This window comes from Gallinula chloropus (assembly GCF_964237585.1).
Source record: "Gallinula chloropus genome assembly, chromosome: 15".
Taxonomy (NCBI): Eukaryota; Metazoa; Chordata; class Aves; order Gruiformes; family Rallidae; genus Gallinula; species Gallinula chloropus.
The window spans coordinates 9,989,009-10,006,259 of record NC_140100.1 but is presented as its reverse complement, the minus strand read 5'-3'; the positions used below and the strand labels follow the sequence as shown (position 1 = coordinate 10,006,259).

Here is a 17,251-nt window from a genome sequence, read left to right as displayed (position 1 = left end):
TCAGCCCGAGCAGGGAGCACTGGTGCCCTTTGCCCGGCACAGGCTGGATCCCATCGAGCTACCGCGCCTGGTGGCGACCCCCGGGCAAGAAAGACATCGACACGCCGGGGTGAAGCCGGCCGAGGAGCCCCTCGCGCTGGAGCCAGGTGTAAGATGGAGGAAGAGGGGTGCAGACCGAGACGGAGACGCCGGACCGGAGGCACAGGATGCCCAGGGAGGCTGTGCGGTTTACAGGACCGGACCGAACCGAGCCGGTCCCACCTCGGCTGCCCCCGCCTGAAGCGTCAGGCCGGGCCAGAGACCTCCGGGGCTGCCCCCCGGCCGGTCCGGAGCTGAGCGCGGCGCCCACCGCCCGCCCCTCGCCGCGTCCCGCGCTGCCAACCGGCCCCGTCCGGCCGCGGCCCCCGGGACCGCGCGGCGTCAGCACCGGCCCCAGCCAACCAGCGCGCGCGGCACGAGCCGCGCGCCCCCCCACGCGACCGCCTCGCCGATAAAAGCCGCGGGCCGGCGGCGGGCGCGAGAGCGGCGCGAGGAGTGTGGCGGGACGGGGCGGCGGCGCCACCGGCCTCCTGTCAGCGCGGCGGGCCCGGCCCCCGCCACTGCCCCGGCGTCCCCGCCGAGCCGTCGCCCCGCTCGCCAGCCGGGATGTTGCCCGTGGTCGCCGGGCTCCTGCTCGCCGTAGCCGCGGGCGGCCGGGGGAGCGCAGCGGCGGCGGCGGCAGAGGACCGGGAGAGCCCCCCGGGGAGCCGCTTCGTGTGCACCTCGCTGCCGCTGGACGCCGCCGGCGCGGGCTGCCCGCTGCCCCCGGTGCCCATGCAAGGCGGCGCGCTGCCCCCCGAGGAGGAGCTGAAAGCCACGGTGCTGCAGCTGCGGGAGACCGTCCTGCAGCAGAAGGAGACCATCGGGAGCCAGCGGGATGCCATCCGGGAGCTCACCGGCAAGCTGAGCCGCTGCGAGAGCGCCGACGGCAAGTCCGCCACGGGCACCTGGAAGAAGGAGCTGGGCAAGGGCAAGGACACCATGGGCGACCTGCCGCGGGACCCGGCGCAGGTTATCGACCAGCTGAGCCGCACCATGCAGACCCTGAAGGACCGGCTGGAGAGCCTGGAGGTAGGGCCGGGGCGTGGGGTGGGCCAGCGCAGGGGCTCGAAAGGCTGAGCGTGTAGCGGTGCCTTCGGGCTGCTGGCCGGGCACAACGAGCCTGCCTGAGCTTTGTGGAGATAAATCCAAACCAGCCAAGCCCCAGGCGTGTGTTGCGTGGTTGGCGTGTCATGTTATCCTGGCATTTATCAGCTCGCTTTGATGGTAAAAAACTTGAAGGGCTCCTCTGTGAGCGTGTCCTCCCACTGCGTGGGGGGAGATGATGGTTTTCCTGACACTTGCCAGCTTAGTTTCTGTATTAATCTGTATAAATCTCTCTGGGAATGTGACTTGGTGGGGTTTGAGGTACAGAGCTGGTGTCTTGGGCAGTAAGACCCATGGAGCCACGCAGACCCTGGGGAATGAGGAGGTTGCATTGGGCAGGTTGTGAAAACAGATGATGTGTAGAGCTGGCATGGACTGAAAACAGCCTGATTTCCTATACCTGTGACTAGAAAGGGGGTTTGGTCCAAGCCCATTGGTAAGTGATTTCCATGAGACATTGGACAGTGCCCACGGCTGAGTGGCACTCCTGGAAGTATTTTAGAAGAGTATTCCCATGGGAGAGTGTGCTGGGTGTTGTATTTTGCTTTCTGTGCCCTGAGAGCTACGTGCATGTCCTCCTGCTGCCTTCCACACAGGCAATGGTGACGTGAGGATGGCCAGTAACTTCCTAAAGGTTATTCTGGGAGGTCTGAACACTCTCAACTGCTTTTCAAGTACAGTTTTGAATAGTTTGATAGTGTAACATCCTTTTTTTGCTGTTGCTAACTTTTTTTGAGGCTTTTTTTTTAAGGTTAGCCCACCAGAATAATATGGGAGGTGGAACTGTTGTTGGTTTCTTGGTATCCTTACAGACAGCAGTGTTAGCTGAGAGAGAGTATGGGGGAGGGTATACATTTTGCAGTTTAAATAAAAACATTTTCACAGGCTAATACTTATTCTAAAGAGTGCCTGACTTCCTTACGCTCCAAATCAAAACTGGGGAAACATTTATTTGGCAAGCTTGCATCTGAAGTAGCTTAGTTTATTGCTTAAAAAGAAATAGTAGTGCTTTCTGTTCACTTAAGTTGGCGATGTCACGTGCAGTAAGCCAGCAAAAACTGATTGATGTGCCACATGCACTTCCATTAGCATGGGCACATCAAACCTGGCTTCATACATTGATTTTATCGAACTTAAATGTATGAATACTCCTTCATGTGAAATACTGGGAGCCTCTAAGAAAAGTGCCCTTTTGTTTCAGGACCTGTTTTGCTGTAGTGCTGATAAAAGCACTGAACATGACAGGTGCTAAAAAGCAGTGCCTCTCTTGTACTTGCTGGAGAAATCGGTCATCTTGCTTTCTTCCCTTTGAATCAGGAGCATATCCACATTTTGCCATTTCTGCTTTAGAAATGACTTTTTTTTTTCCTCCTTCTTGTTTCTCTTAAAGCACCAACTCCGAGCCAATGTGTCCTATGCAGCACTGCCTAATGACCTTCGAGAGATGCTTCAGCGGAGGCTGGGAGACCTGGAACGCCAACTCCTGAGCAAAGTGGCTGAGCTTGAGGATGAAAAGTCTTTGCTTCATAATGAGACTTCAGCCCATCGGCAAAAGACAGAGACAGCCTTGAATGCATTGCTAGAAAGAGTGTCTGAATTGGAAAAAGGTATTCTGCACAGAATCTAAACGCTTCCCCACACTGATGAATCTTGTCTACTCCCCCCTAGTGCAGCAGTCAAAATATGGGCCTTGAGGGAAAAACAGTTGAGGTGCTGGACTAAACAATAGGTGACAGTGCAGATACTTCTTCCTTTTGTCACAGGCTTCCTGGTTGACAGGCCTCTGCATGGCTTCAGCTTCTTGTCTCTTAATTTGGCATATGTGAGTGGTCAAGTAATCATCTAAGTAGAGCTTGCCTTTCTTTGGTGTGAAAATCATACAGGCTAAATTTAATTAGTATGACTGCCTTTGATGTAATGAATGGCATCTTATACCAGAGCCATTTCCTGCTGCTTCTGGACAACTGCTGGTGGTCTTTGCTTTTGCTGCTGGCTGTGACTTTCAGGCAACTGCAGGTACTTGAGTCAGGTCCTATCCCAAGTGTATAGCCTTCAGTAGATTACCCATGGTGCCACTGGGGGACACTCCCTTAATCCTAGTCACTTACTCAGATGCTTAGATTAATTATTACTGAGTAGAGTCTGTTTATTTGAACTGCAAATGTCCATGGAAATGAACTGAAGAACAGAGCTATCGTTCTGTATTGACTGTACACTCCCAGAGAGCGGACTGTGTGGGGCCACAGTACCAGTAAATATCACTGCCCACTCTTCACATGATTTTTCCAAGGTGAATAGGTTGTCTGCTTAAAAGCAGCTTAATGGACACGCTTTCAGAATGGTGCAAACATACATATCTGATGAATTTTAAAATGCAGCTTAATGGATCCATTTGTGTAATGTTGTGTCTGGGTTTTTTTCATTTAAAAAGCATGAAGAAGGGGAAAAGGAAGGAGGAAGAGGAGATCTTCTGCTGGCTCTGTCACTTAGCATTTCCCAAGAGCTGAGATAAAGTCTAGACTTCAACTAATGTTCTGGAGCATTAGTGGCCTGTTAACGTCTTACGTGTCAAGTATTGCTAGTCCTTGTCTCTGAAAGATGTGACTCATATCAGCAAGTCATCAGAAAGAGAAAGGGAGTGGTGGGAGAGCAAGCATGTGTCATTTAGTTATGTCAAAAATAGCCTGTTCCCACCTTTATTTTTTTGTGTGGGGAGAGAGGACTGTGTTAAGTCTCCAGGCAAGGGAAGAATTCGGGCCAGGAACCAAGACACAGGCTGCTTTCAGTGGTATGATTTGCCCTGCTAGTGCAGCCTAGCTAGTATGTGCCTTGGGTTCCTCTGTCAAATCAAAGTGAGAGTAATAATGATCGAAGAACTTGATGATTATGTAGATATGCACAATATTTAACGTCATCTGACCATTTCTGAAAGCAGGTTTTCTATTGTGCTTTAATTTTAAATGCCACATTGTTTAGCACCTTTCTGATAACTTAGCTAGAGTGTTTTAAGCTCCTCCTTGTCCTAAGACCAAATAAATGGAGGAAAACCTAAGCTTACAAGGTGACACTATGGAGTTTGGGTTTCTTTTGTGAGTAGTTGTGACAGCTGTCTTTAGTTCCAGTGGGGCACAAGAGTTTGGAGTTGGTACAACTATTGTGATTACCAAAATCTTCTGGTAACTTGTCTCATCGACAGCAGTAGATGATGCATTGAAAAGCAGGATTGGGTGGTGGAATGATCTTGCAACTAATAGTATCTGGATTTAAATGTGATGCCTAGCTTTGCTGGAGACATGAACAGCTCCCTTGCTATGGCTAAATGTGTTTTCTCCATCTCTAAAAGGGAATAACAACATTTTTGCTCATCTTGGTTGAAAATTTTTTGGTTTCCTCAGGAAAGGGATTGTACATGGGCCCATTACCCAGAGCAGGAGGATGTTATCCCTTGGAGTTGTAGATGTTCTTATGACTTGAACAAACTGGAAAAATATTTAAAAATACATTATTTTTTGTTCTTTTCCAATCCATTATTGCTTCCTTAAGCTCAGAGGGACTAATTCTCTCAATGGACTGTGTTTCTCTCTCTAAAATGTGAGCTTGAACAACCTCCACTAGGCTGGTATAACCATTAGCCCAAAGAATCTGGGTTTTCTTGCTTAAAATCTAGACTATTTCAGTTTTTGGTCTCTTAAGTTCCTCAAGACAGATGCAAGCATCAGACAGGCTTTTTCTTCCACCCCCTCATTCTGTGAAAAATGCCGTCAAAACACTTCAGTTGCTTCTGAGAATGGGAACTGAGAGAATGCCAACGTTTTTAAAATTACATATGAGAATTGTGGCAACCTTTTGTGACAACAGCTCTTCATTTGGATTGGAGTGTGAAGTTTGGCAAGGGGATTGAATTTCTTTCAGGAGTGAGTAAAGAAAATGAGTGGGACTCAGAAGAACAAGTTGCTAAAAGGTTGAGGGTGAGGCTGTACTACAGAGCTGGGGGGTTTATTTTGTGGCACAATGTAGGATTTCTCTCTAATATTTAATTCTAAAAAAATTACTTGCAAGTAAGCAATTACACCAGAAGTATACATAAACTGTTACACAGGTACCAGAGTATTGCAGCTTGGGAAAGTTTTTCCCTTAGGAGTTTTCACTTTCATAAACGTTTCTGTGGAATGTCTCAGTGGCTTTTATCCTGTCTTTTCAAAAAAGCTAAATATTTTCTGCTTTTATATTAAATGTCTAGTGTTCTTGTAGTTCCTAACTTTATATTGCATTTTTCTTCAGGTCATTTTGAACTTCAGCTTTATTTCTTTGTTCTGCTCTCCTCCTGATTTGTCCACGGGACAGAAATCAGTTCTGCTGAATTTAACTCTGCTTTCTGGAATATGTCAGCTTTGTCTTATTTCAGATTGGCCACCCAAAATGAGAGCATCAGCCTTTTTCTCAGCCTGCTGTCTGTAAAATGGGGATGCTGCTGCTAGCTCCCTGCATAGCAGTAGTAGGAAAAGAAACACTGGGTTTGAAGCACTGTGATGCTTTAATAATGAGCATACTGGAGAATCCATGTTTAGTAACAGTAAATATCTCTTGAAACAGTTTGAGTTGTTTGAAATAGGCAGGCCATGAACTAAGCAATGAAGAAAGAAAATATTTAACAGTCCCTCATTAGTTGTGTGCCATCTACTCTTTTGCTCTAAATGAGCAGGAAAATAAGCAAAGTAATTAGCATGATGTGTATAAAATCTAGTGGTATTTTTCTGTGCTGCAAGATCATGATTCAGTAATGCTGCTTCAATATATATATAGTTGTGCACCTCATGAAAGTGATTAAAACCCTAAAGATCCTCTGTATCAATTAGTATCAATTAGGTTTATTAACGTGAATTACAAACGCATTGCTCAGTGTAATGTTCAAGGTTGTTTTCTCCAATCCTAGGTAACAGTGCATTTAAGTCACCTGATGAATTCAAAGTCTCCCTTCCTCTTCGCACAAACTACTTGTATGGGAAGATCAAGAAGACTCTGCCAGAGCTGTATGCTTTCACTGTGTGCTTGTGGCTGAGGTCAAGTGCTTCTCCTGGAATTGGCACTCCATTCTCTTACGCTGTTCCTGGCCAGGCTAATGAAATTGTCCTCATAGAATGGGGGAATAATCCAATTGAACTGCTAATTAATGATAAGGTGAGATGTGACTAACTCATTTTTATTGTCTGTGTGATCAGAATAAGGCCCAAAATTGTGGTACCTCTCTAGTAACTCTTATTCTCTCTGAGAGAAGCCAGCTCTGGGCCTCTGAGATGGTAGAGTCTGCTGGCCTGTTGTTGTCTATCTGGTTGTTGCGAGTTCATAAAAGTCAAATGGTGCATAAGTTTGTGTGTTGAGGCAAAGCAGCATGATGTCAGGATAGGCACACCTTTGAGTGTCCTCTGAATTTACAAGCACATCTTCATCTGGTTTTTTATTAAGCAGAAGCAATATTTGAAGCCACACTGAGAGAGAAGTTTAGATGTATTAAAATTAATTTGGCAGAAGACTGAGAGCAAAAGGCATGTAACTGCCTGATTTTGTTGTGTTTGGTGACTGAACATCAGGTTACATAGAATTTTTCGAGATTTAGATGCAAAAAGCACCAAACTTCTTTCACTACTTCATACCACTGATTTCTGACAAGCTACAGAACAAGGCTTGAAGAAATAAAGACCTGTTGAAACTTGGCATTAAAATAGAGTAGAAATCCTCACTTTCTCTCCACCTTCAGTTTGGGCTAGTTATGACATTTGAACATCTGATGGTAGCTAAGTGACTGGATTTGGATCAATGAGCAAAAGGAGATTCTGAACCTGGCCAGGCTGCACTGTAGCATAGCTTGCTTTCAGGCACCATCCCTTGTTTTCTGTGGTCTGTTAGGTTTCCTAGTAACTTGCTGCTCTCTGAGGGATGGGGTGTTTACATATCTACAGCACAACTGGGGTTGTTCTGTCATGTAGGGACTTAAGGACTTTGAACAATCCTGTCATCCTCCAGAACCAATAAAAGTGAGAAGCTGATTATTTTTAATGGTCCATGGAACAGAAGGAAACTTGAGTCATCTTAGTCTTAGCAATAACTTTTTAGCTTTGTTAAGTCAGTCCTACTGATGTTCTGTGAGGCTTCCCTTTCTCCCACATCACAGCTGCTCCACAGCCCACTACATTGGTGTCTGTGTTGACTAGAGTAAATTTTCAGGGCAGATTCCTAAAGGAGCATAATTACTCCTTATTTGGAGCCCTGTGTAGCAGTTCCCACAAACTTTGGAGGCAGACAGACCCATTTGTCAGACTTGTCACTGCAAATGGTGCAGCCAAACCCCAGAAGTTAATGTGAGCACCAGATGGAAAGCTAAGAGTAAACACTTGAGATTTAAACAACAATTGCCACAGATTAATGTGCAGGATCAGTCTAGGCACTGGGACTCGTGTCACTAGATTCTAGGTAAAACAAAGTCTCACACCTAGAATAAAAAAGAGTGGCTGTAGTCCTGAAAACAGGAGAGCTGCAACAAAGTAGAAAAATGTGGACTAACTTCTGCCTCTGAAGTTTTTGCCTCTGAGAACGGAATAAATCCAGTCAGTTTTTAAATGCTGTGGTTGAACTGGTAGAATTGGTTTGCAACATGCATTGTTCTTTGGTTTTTTTTTTGTAGGTTGCCCAGCTCCCTCTGTTCATTAGTGATGGAAAGTGGCATCATATCTGTATAACATGGACAACCAGAGATGGAATGTGGGAGGCTTTTCAGGATGGAGAAAAGCTTGGCACTGGGGAGAATCTTGCTCCTTGGCACCCAATTAAACCTGGAGGTGTCTTGATCCTGGGTCAGGAACAGGTCAGTGAATGTCAGTGCATTTTGGGGTTTAAAAAAAACAACAGCCAAACAAAACCCCTCCCCAAACAGCAGCTCTGAGAATGTCTCTATTAAACACTTGGTCCTGTTGTATACACAGTATCAGAAAGATTAAAACAAAGCTCAAATACTTAGTGCAATCACACGCTGGTGTATTTAGTTTTATGGAATCAGAATGGCTTGGGTTGCAAAGGACCTCAGAGCCTGGGCAGGGACACCCCCAGCAGCCCAGGGTGCCCCAAGCCCCTTCCAGCCTGGAACCCTGCTAGGGATCCAGGGGCAGCCCCAGCTTCTCTGGGAAACCTGTGCCAGAGCCTCAACACCCTCAGGGAAGAATTATTTTCCTAGTATCTAATCTAAATATCCCCTTCTTCTTAAGGCCATTCCCCTTGTGTTGTCACTCCATTTTCCAGGTGGAGAGCTAAGTAGAGAGGAGAATCCCTTCCCTCAACCTGCTGAGCCCAGAGTATGGTTGGCTTTCTGGGCTGTAAGCACACATTGCTTCACACTAAAATATTCAGATACTCATGTTGCACTGACTCCTGTTCCCACTCTTAATGCAACAGGGTGCAACTTCATCAGTGATTTAAGTGAAGTCCTGTGAGCTGGATTGCTGCTCACTAGCAATATGGCCACTGGATTTCAGCAGTCAGAAAGGGGCTTGCTGAAAGTGAATCAAGTATAACTGCTTTGATTTGGTTTCATTTTTTAATTGAAGTCAAATTGACTGCCCCCCTTAGCAGCTTACTGGTCCTTTCCCTCCCTTTTCCTCTTTATCCCAAGAACAGTATGTTAGCTCTTGAGCCCTGGAATAGGCCAAGGAAAGGGGAGTGGGGAGGGCAGTGTATGGGGGTGAGGGGACCAACAACTATGGGCACCAGAGTGCTTGTGGCTGTATCAGGATCTTCTATACTCTGGCCTGCTACAGAGAACTCCCTCCAGACTGAACTTTGCAGCTTTTCAGGTATGTAACACACTTCTAGAATTGTGGAGTCTGTTGCTTATTCAGGATTTGATCTCTACTTTAAAGCTGAGTTTGAAGTCAGGGGAGCTGTAAATCAGACATTGCTTTTCCATTAAAGACACAGGTAAATAACTCTCCTATTGCAAGTGCTAGTGAAGTTTAAATGTTACCACTGCCAACAGAAAGCATTCATGAGGTTGTTTCTGAATACTGGGGCAAAACAAACCACAAACTAAGCCAAAGGATCTTCCGTTCCTAGTTAACATCTCATTAAGCTATTCCTGTGAGTTGTGTGGTTCTCACCTTCACATTTTTCTCTACCTCTCCTTTGTATGATTATACATATACTACCACCCCCCCCCCACTGATTCTAACAAGTTGCAGGAAGTAGCCTTTCTCCAGGTTTCCCAGCTTCCCAGTGGCAAGGCAATGAAAACCCAGTGTTGTCCTGATACTGACTTTAGTAGATACTTATCCATGACACGTGACAGAATGCTGAATTCAAATCCCAATACATTCTGCTTAGCCAGTGCTCCAGCTCACTGGTAATGGCTGGCATCTTTTATGCAAGGCTCTCATGGTGTTTGCCCACTGTGCTTGGCTCTGTCCTGTCTCTGGCCTCAAGTAGTAGATGAAGCAAAAACCTTTAGGCTTATGCAGTAGCAGTTCGAGTCATTTGGTAAAACCAGCAGAAGCTTGTGTATTTAGAGGGAACATTGCATCTTACAGGCCCTGTGGGCAATTGGTCAAGGGCTGCAGTTACAGCTTAATCTACAGCCATAAAGCTTTTGGAGTAATCTTGCACATCTAAGCAGTCCTTGGTAATGTTTTCATGGGCCAACCTTGAAAAACGGCTCCTAAATTAGCCTCAATATTTAAAGCTGCCTTCCTATTCTGCTGCTTGGGGGCAGGTTTAGTTACCTGGTATAGCCTTTCTGTGATGGTATATGGTCCTTCTGTTTGCTTTGAATTGTCCTGACATGCTTCAAACTGGAGCTTTTAACTGTTCCTAGAACATCTTGTTCAAAATAGCCTTTCGAGGAACTTGAAGCTGTTTGTCTCTGACCTAACTGCACCTCCTTCTAGCAGTGGTGGCTGGGGGGAGGGTCTTCATGTTTGAAGAGAATGCTGAAATAACTCTCTCATCTAATCTTAACTCTTGTGTGCCTAAAGGACACAGTAGGAGGAAGATTTGATGCAACTCAAGCCTTCGTTGGGGAGATGAGCCAGTTCAATATATGGGACAGGGTCTTAAAAGCTGAAGACATCATGAATATTGCTAACTGCTCTACCAACATGCCTGGCAACATCATACCCTGGGTTGATAACAACGTTGATGTGTTTGGAGGTGCTACTAAATGGCCTGTGGAGACATGTGAAGAGCGTCTGCTAGATTTATAGCTGCAATTGTTTCCCATTCAAGTGCCCCCTTTAGTAGGACAATCTTCTGTGCAATCTAAAGCACTTACTTTTCTCTCTGCCCTTTCCCAATCTTAACTCCTCAAAAGAATAATAAAGAAGAATTGAGTAAACTGCCTCAGTGCAAAGATAGCTGCTAGTTTGGGGCATTAAGCCTGACAGAGACAAGAGCATGTCTTGGCTAGAGCAGCCCTTGCTTTCTTATGGCCTGATCCAAGAGCAGCTTTGGCCCCACCAGCCCTTGGTTTGGCCGGAGTTCAGCCCATCAGTTCTGGTGGGGAGCGGGAGCAGCCCTGCACATGGTACCTGTAGTACTCCTCTTGATAATGTGCAGTGCTGACCAAGCCCCAAGGCTGACAGGCTCACTAAAGGGGAGTCCTTCCAGTCTATTGTCACCCCTTCGAATTGAAGCCATTCTTTTTTAGCCCTTTTTAAAGAAGCCACTTAGTCCTTACACTGCAGTGGCTATGGGGCGGCGATGGGTACAGCATAACAGCCACTGCCTGAGTGCAAGGGCCTTGCTTTTTAATTTGCAGATTAGTAATCCTTACTTTATGATAAGGAGGTGATGCAGTTGAGATGCAATTCTAGTTCCAGTTGAAGAATGGGCTGTGAAATGGGCACACTCCATTGACACAGAGATACTTCAGGTAAGGTTCTGCCCCCGAGCCCATCTCTCGCCAGCCAGGATCCCAGCGTAGGTGGGTGGGCAGAAGAGTGTATCTTCTGTAGGCTGAATGTACTGACTTTGTAGTGACCTGGCTTAACTTTCCTCTATTGTTTCTCTTGCTTCAGTCAATGTCTTTATTTTTTTTTAAATATACAAGCTGTGATTAAGTGAATTTCTGTTTTGCTTTGAAAGGCCTTTTAATGAGCAAGTGCCAAAGTTCGGTTTCTGCTTGCTGAGAATCGCTACATATTTTCCAACAGAAGTCTCCTGCCCTGTTTTCTATGTTACTATAATGGTCCTATGTAATATGGAAATGTGCTGTTTTTTCAATTCTTGTTGATTGTCTCTTCTGTAAGCACTGGGCTGACTACTGTATTTTTTACCATTTTCTCTCAATATTTTGCAAACAACGTTGCTGTTTCCTTGGCATTGATGTGACTACTTGGTTTGTGGCAGATAGCAAATGCACTGTACCAGGAAAGAGTTAATACTTTTGTTATTTAAAAGAAAAAAAGGATTTAAAGGTGGGAGGGGGAATTTATAAAGCTAAATATCATATTTTATTTTTCATATGTTTGGATTGTAAGAATAATATGGTGACAGTCCCATTTGTAGGATAAAGTTACATATTTCCATTAATATGTAGTATGCTGTTCTTAAAAGAAAATTCTTATAATGAACTTTTAATTAAAATGCACTGTAAAATGAGTCTTAATTCCTTTATAGTCACACAAGACACCGAGTGTTCTCTTTCACAGCTGCTTTGCATTCAGTTGCTGGCTCCAGCTTGGTAGAAGGACAGTCCTGTAAAAGTTGCCTTTTTATTCCTTAAGTGTCTTAAATCAGTCTTCATGCAGAAGGAGCTCAGCTGTGGTGTAACCTTAGCTGGGGCTGTGAGATGCTCTGGCTATGGTGGGGTGACTGGGGCTCAGGCTGAGCCCTGCCTGCTCCCACTGCCATCTGATGAGCACTAGCACAAGACCTGGGACACTGCAGTTCCACAGGCAGGATGGGACACAGAGCAAACAGTGACATTTATTTTTACAGTCCTGAGAAAAAGGGGAAGTGTGACCCTTTCTGGGTGAAAGTACGGGTTGTAGACAGCTTGTGTCCCAAGCCACAGTGAAAAGAACTGGTCAGCAGTGAGATGACTGGTTGGAATGGGATAGCAGAGACACGATGCTGGTATAAGTTGTGGAGTTGTTGTGTCCCAGAGTAAGCCAAATGTTCTGCTTGGTGAGCTAACACAAGGGTTAGCTCTGTAAGAGTCTGTAGGAGAACTGCCTGGGCCAGAAATGTTTATCCTGCTCTGATCTCTGGCCAGGGAGAGTTTGAGGCTTTTATGAAATAGTATGTAGCTATTTCAAATGATCTTGTGCTGATTGGTCTTAAACTGGAACTCTTGCTCCTCTGACCCACAACATCCCTTTCCTGCCTTAATTAAAACAAAATGACCCAGGACCTCTCACTAGCCAGAGAATCTGTGTCCTGGGATCAGGGAGAAGGGAAGCTTCTCATTTCCCCTGGGCTGCAGACCAGCAGAGGTACCAGCTCTCTCCACCATCCACTTTACCAGCTTTCTTCAAAATAAACCAAAGGACCCGGAGTCTGGAGGTCTCTGTGTTGAGGTGCTGCCCCCTGAAAGGGACAATGGTGACACTATCTCAGATGCTTTCAGGAGCCTCTGTGGATGTGGTCTATTGTCTTAAACGCTGTGTGGTGGACTCACTGAGGGAAGCAGAGAGTCTCTATGCTTCAGCTGGCTGCTCTGAGTTTTCAGAGACTTTAATTTGAGCATGCTCCTCTTCTTAGGCCTGGCTTTAGCACTGACTTTAACAGGAAACACCTGAGTAAAAAGCCCCACCTGCATGGGGAGGTGTTTGTGGGTGGGGGCTGTAATTGCTTTGTGCACAGTGAGAACCTGGTCTGGGGGCTTATTTTGGGCTGGAGCCAGCAAGGGGCTGGCAGTTTTCCTCTTGGGATTCTGTCCTGGTTGTGTGAAGAAGAAGAGTAACAGAGCTTTTTGGTGTGGAAATGGATACCAAAAGCTGACTTTTTTCTAAGGTATGTTAAGATGTTTGGGGACGTTCACCTTGCTGCAACCTGACCTAGAGCTGGGATAGATCTTCTGAAGATAAACAATTTTGTCCTCTGGTGTTCTGGTGTTTTTTACTGATTATGTAACCAAGATGGTAGGAATCTGGGGAAGGGTTTGGGTTTTTTCTTTTTGACAGTGACTCTAGTAAAAGCCAAAGCTAAGGTTTATATGGTCTGCTGAAGAGAGTTGGGTTTTTTAATTTTATTTTCTTACTATATATTCTTTCATGGACTGATACCTTTTTAATTAAAAAGATATACATTGATTTTTGTACCTCTGTCTTGTGATGAAAAGGTATGGCTGTTTTTCCTCTGCTCCATGTTCTGGGAGTCACGTTTTATGTGCATGCATAAGTAGATGGCAAAACAGGAGTAAATATTAGCATATTCCAGCATCTCTACTGTTTATGGAGTGTGGAAGTGACAAGACAACCTTCAGTTCCCAAACTGCTCTGAATACACAGAAGTAATAACTTAGGGAAAGCTGACTGACAGCTACAGCACTTGGAACATGCAGGAATGCAGATTTCTAGAAAATCTGTTTCTGTTGAAAAGCAGGCAGAGCTGGGGCTCCAAAAAGTGGCACTGGTGACCTAACAAGTCAAGCTCTTGGGAGCAGTGAAATACCATCCAGTCCTTTTCGGTATTGCACCCTTCTGTTTGTAAACCCTTAATGCATTGGGTAGCAGCTGAGCAGCAAAGGAGCTTGCATTTGGTATGTTTAAATCCCCACTCTGTTCCTTCAGGGACAGTTAAGTATTTTGGCTAATGAGCTGGCCATTGGAAGACACAGGTTGTGTCATATGTGTGGCATTTGCTTGCTGTCTGACCAGAGCTGCGTGATGCTGAGGGGAGCAGGAGCACCTCTGGGATCCCTCTGTGAAGGGGACAGGGACTCCCATCTGCAGGTGTCATTCTGCTGGGTGGCACCTGCTCATTAAGGGGTGAGTTTAGGGTCCAAAAATGTAAGGAAGGCCAGAGAGATTCTTGCCAGTAAGCCTCTACCCTGATTTTTAGACATGCTTCCCAGTGTCTGAGCACGTGAGGCTGACAGGGAGAAGCTCATTCTGCTTTGCTCCAGAGAGCTGGTTTCCCTCAGGCTTTTCCTAACAGTGAAATGCAGGACAGCAGCAAAGCCAATGTGTGGTATTATGTTTAAAGCTGGTAGTGTCTCAATCAGGGTAACTGCTGTTCTAAAAAAAAAATAAATTAAATACAGATTAGATTTCTTTCTTGTTTGGAAATGGTATGTGTCTCTGGATAAGGCTTCTTCATCCAGCTGGTTTCAGTTACACAGGTTGTGAGAGAAGATCAGCCTTCTACTGCACCATCCTTGAGGGGACCTGAGTCTTGCTTGGAGTATAGATACAGGAGAAAATGGCCTGGCTGAGGCTTTTACCACGGATGATGTTCCCTTGATGCTGTTGTAGGAATTTGAGCCTAGGTGCAGGAAGGACTGGTGAAGTAGAGACCAGCTGATGGAGACAGCCAGCTACCATCAAGCTCTGTGCAGAAGTGAAAGGTCTCTATTGGTGGCCAGGAATCTGCAGGCTTTGAAAGTGGTGTGGGATTTCTCTGGAGACCTTTCACCAAAACATCTTTTTAAAGGAACTTTTTATGCACACAAAGAAAGAGCTGGACCTTGATAACGTTCATGGTTTAGCTGTGAGTCTTAAATAATGCATGAGTTCTACAGAGCAAAAAATCTTCTGGAAAGAATGGAATTAATTGTACCCCTGGCTATAGCTGTTTCTAAAAGGCTGCACTTAGGAATGTATAAATTTGCACAAGGAGTTCAAAGGTCCATTTCTTTCTCCACAGGAGTGCTGGGCTGATGTTTTGCAAAGCTTCTCATGCAGAAGCTCCCTGATGGCTTGATGCCACAGAGAGGAATTGTTTTATTTATTAAAGATGCTTTGGAGTTTCACCCAAGGTTGCCTGAGCAGCTTAAGTCCTAGCAGTGCTGTTCCCAGGTGCTCTTGCCATGTGAAGGATGCTGAGCTGTTGGCTTTGTGGTACCCACTTGTTCCCTGGATATCAGTTAGTTTGTACTGGATCACAGGGAGAAGAGTTCACCTTGCAAAGGGTGGTCTCAAGCACTTGTGGCACGGTGTATCCCTTTCTTCTGTGTTAAAAGACACTTGCAAGAGTTTTGCCCTGGTTTTTAGGTCATTAAGTTGTTCCCACCAGCAGTTCTGGAGTGCTTGTTAAGAAGAAGGATTAAGAAAGGTACTGAATGACTATTTCTTAGGAGGGTTTAGGTGGTTTTCAAGGTACTAGATGCTCTTTTAGACAAACCAACTTATGAGTAATTTAAAATCCTTATGCACATGCAGGAGAGTTGGTCACCTCTGCTTATGTCTGCAGTAAAAGATCCAAACAAAATGCTCTATGACCTCACTGGACAAAACGAAACCTCTTCAAGGGGCAGCCACATGTGTTAGAGTATCCTAAAACCTCCTGGGTAACAACACAGCTAAATGAGGGTTCATAACTCTCCTTTAATTAATTACACATGGTGTTTGCTGCTGATTTGCTGTAGGAACCTGCTGTGCTGTGGTTCCAAACACCTTTTTTTTTTTTTTTCTATAAAAGGAAGCAATTGGTTTTCCTCCTGTTTCAGAGGGCACAGAGCAGACAGTTGCTTCCTCTCCAGCATGGAGCTGGGAAGAGTTTGTCCTGTGCAATCACCTTCTACCTCTGCTACTGCGAAATGTTGGGAAGAGATCATCTGTGCTGACTCTGAGTTTCATGTGACATTGCCCTGTGGGAGTTATTTGTGGCTGACAAAACAAGATAGACCTAGATTTGCTTTCCAGGGATGGTGTATCTCAGGAATGTGCTGTGTTCTAAGGCTTCTCTTTTTTTTCCTTTTCTGTTTCTTTTTATGACAAATTATAAATGGTTGATAAACGCATAAAATAGAGAATCACACTGGCAAATCATCCTTTCCTTCCATTAAAGAAAGCTGTTACTTACTGTGTAGAGAGTACATATCCTCCTAAGAGATCAAATTATTTATGGCAGTGCATTAATTAGCTTTTTCAAGACTTCTAAGGTCTTGGAGCTACTTCCAGCTCCAGGGATAACTGCAGTAGGTAAATACCTCTCTCCACCAAGTATAATTTCATGTAACTGGGAAGCAGCTGTCAATGAGTAGCCTCCTGGGGCTCTTGTCAAGTGGAAAACTAGCACCTACAAGGCTTCTGCAAGGAAGTGATGGACTTTCTAGTCGGGTGGCTGCAGTGGCCACAGACATCCAGACAACTCAGGGGACTTCCGGAGCTGGTTTGGTCGCCAGTTTTCCTTGTCTGTGTCTGTGCTGTCATCTCAGTTCTGAGGCTGTACGAGCACTCTCGCGTCGTGATTCCCCTTTCGGTCTCAGTAAACAGAAGGTCTGACTCTGCTCTCATGTTCAGCAGCAGCTCCAGTGCTTTTTCTAGTGGCTGTTCTGCTTTTCACTGAGATCTGGGCTTTGTGTGTTCCACCTCTTGAATTTCTGCGTCTCTGCTCACAAGTATTTGGCATTGTTCGAATATGCTGCTATGGTTACTCAGGTACCACTGACTGCACAGGTCAGCCTGGAAGAGCTTTAAACAAAGTATTTGGGACAGAATGCAGCTCTTGCTTGTTAATTTAAGACCTGGCACGTGGGTTTGAACAAGTTACACAGAGGATAATGCCTGTCTTTTTGTCCCTACATTTGGGATTTGGGAAAAACGTAAGAAAAACACTGCCTTGACGTGAATCCAGGCAGTGACAGTGGCTCCTGCTGAAAATAGAAACCAGCCTATTTGTTCTGGGAATTGCCTGAAGGCCAGCAGGGCTTTGTGTGCACAAGTGGAAGCAGGATGTACAAAGCAGAGCAGCAATCTATTGAGGAGTGCAGGCTTCCTCAGCGGTGTCACTGCCAATCAGGCAGAGCTCTGTTGATGAGTGGGGTTGACTTCAGATCTCCACTATAGCACGACACCTGTGCAAATGTTCAGGGCCAAATCTTACAACCCTTAGGAAGTGTGAGGAGTTGATACATGATTCT

At 45.5% G+C, this 17,251-nt stretch overlaps 1 protein-coding gene across 1 annotated transcript; it reads left to right on the top strand.

Moving 5' to 3' along the window:
- Nucleotides 1–552: 552 nt before the first annotated feature.
- Nucleotides 553–10,427, top strand: NPTX2 (neuronal pentraxin 2; the record flags this gene model as incomplete). Its single annotated transcript, XM_084271096.1, has 5 exons — nt 553–1,110; nt 2,576–2,792; nt 6,119–6,363; nt 7,865–8,044; nt 10,200–10,427. The coding sequence occupies exons 1-5, from the start codon at nt 646–648 to the stop codon at nt 10,425–10,427; spliced, it is 1,335 nt and encodes a 444-aa protein (XP_084127222.1). The 5' UTR covers nt 553–645.
- Nucleotides 10,428–17,251: the final 6,824 nt, after the last annotated feature.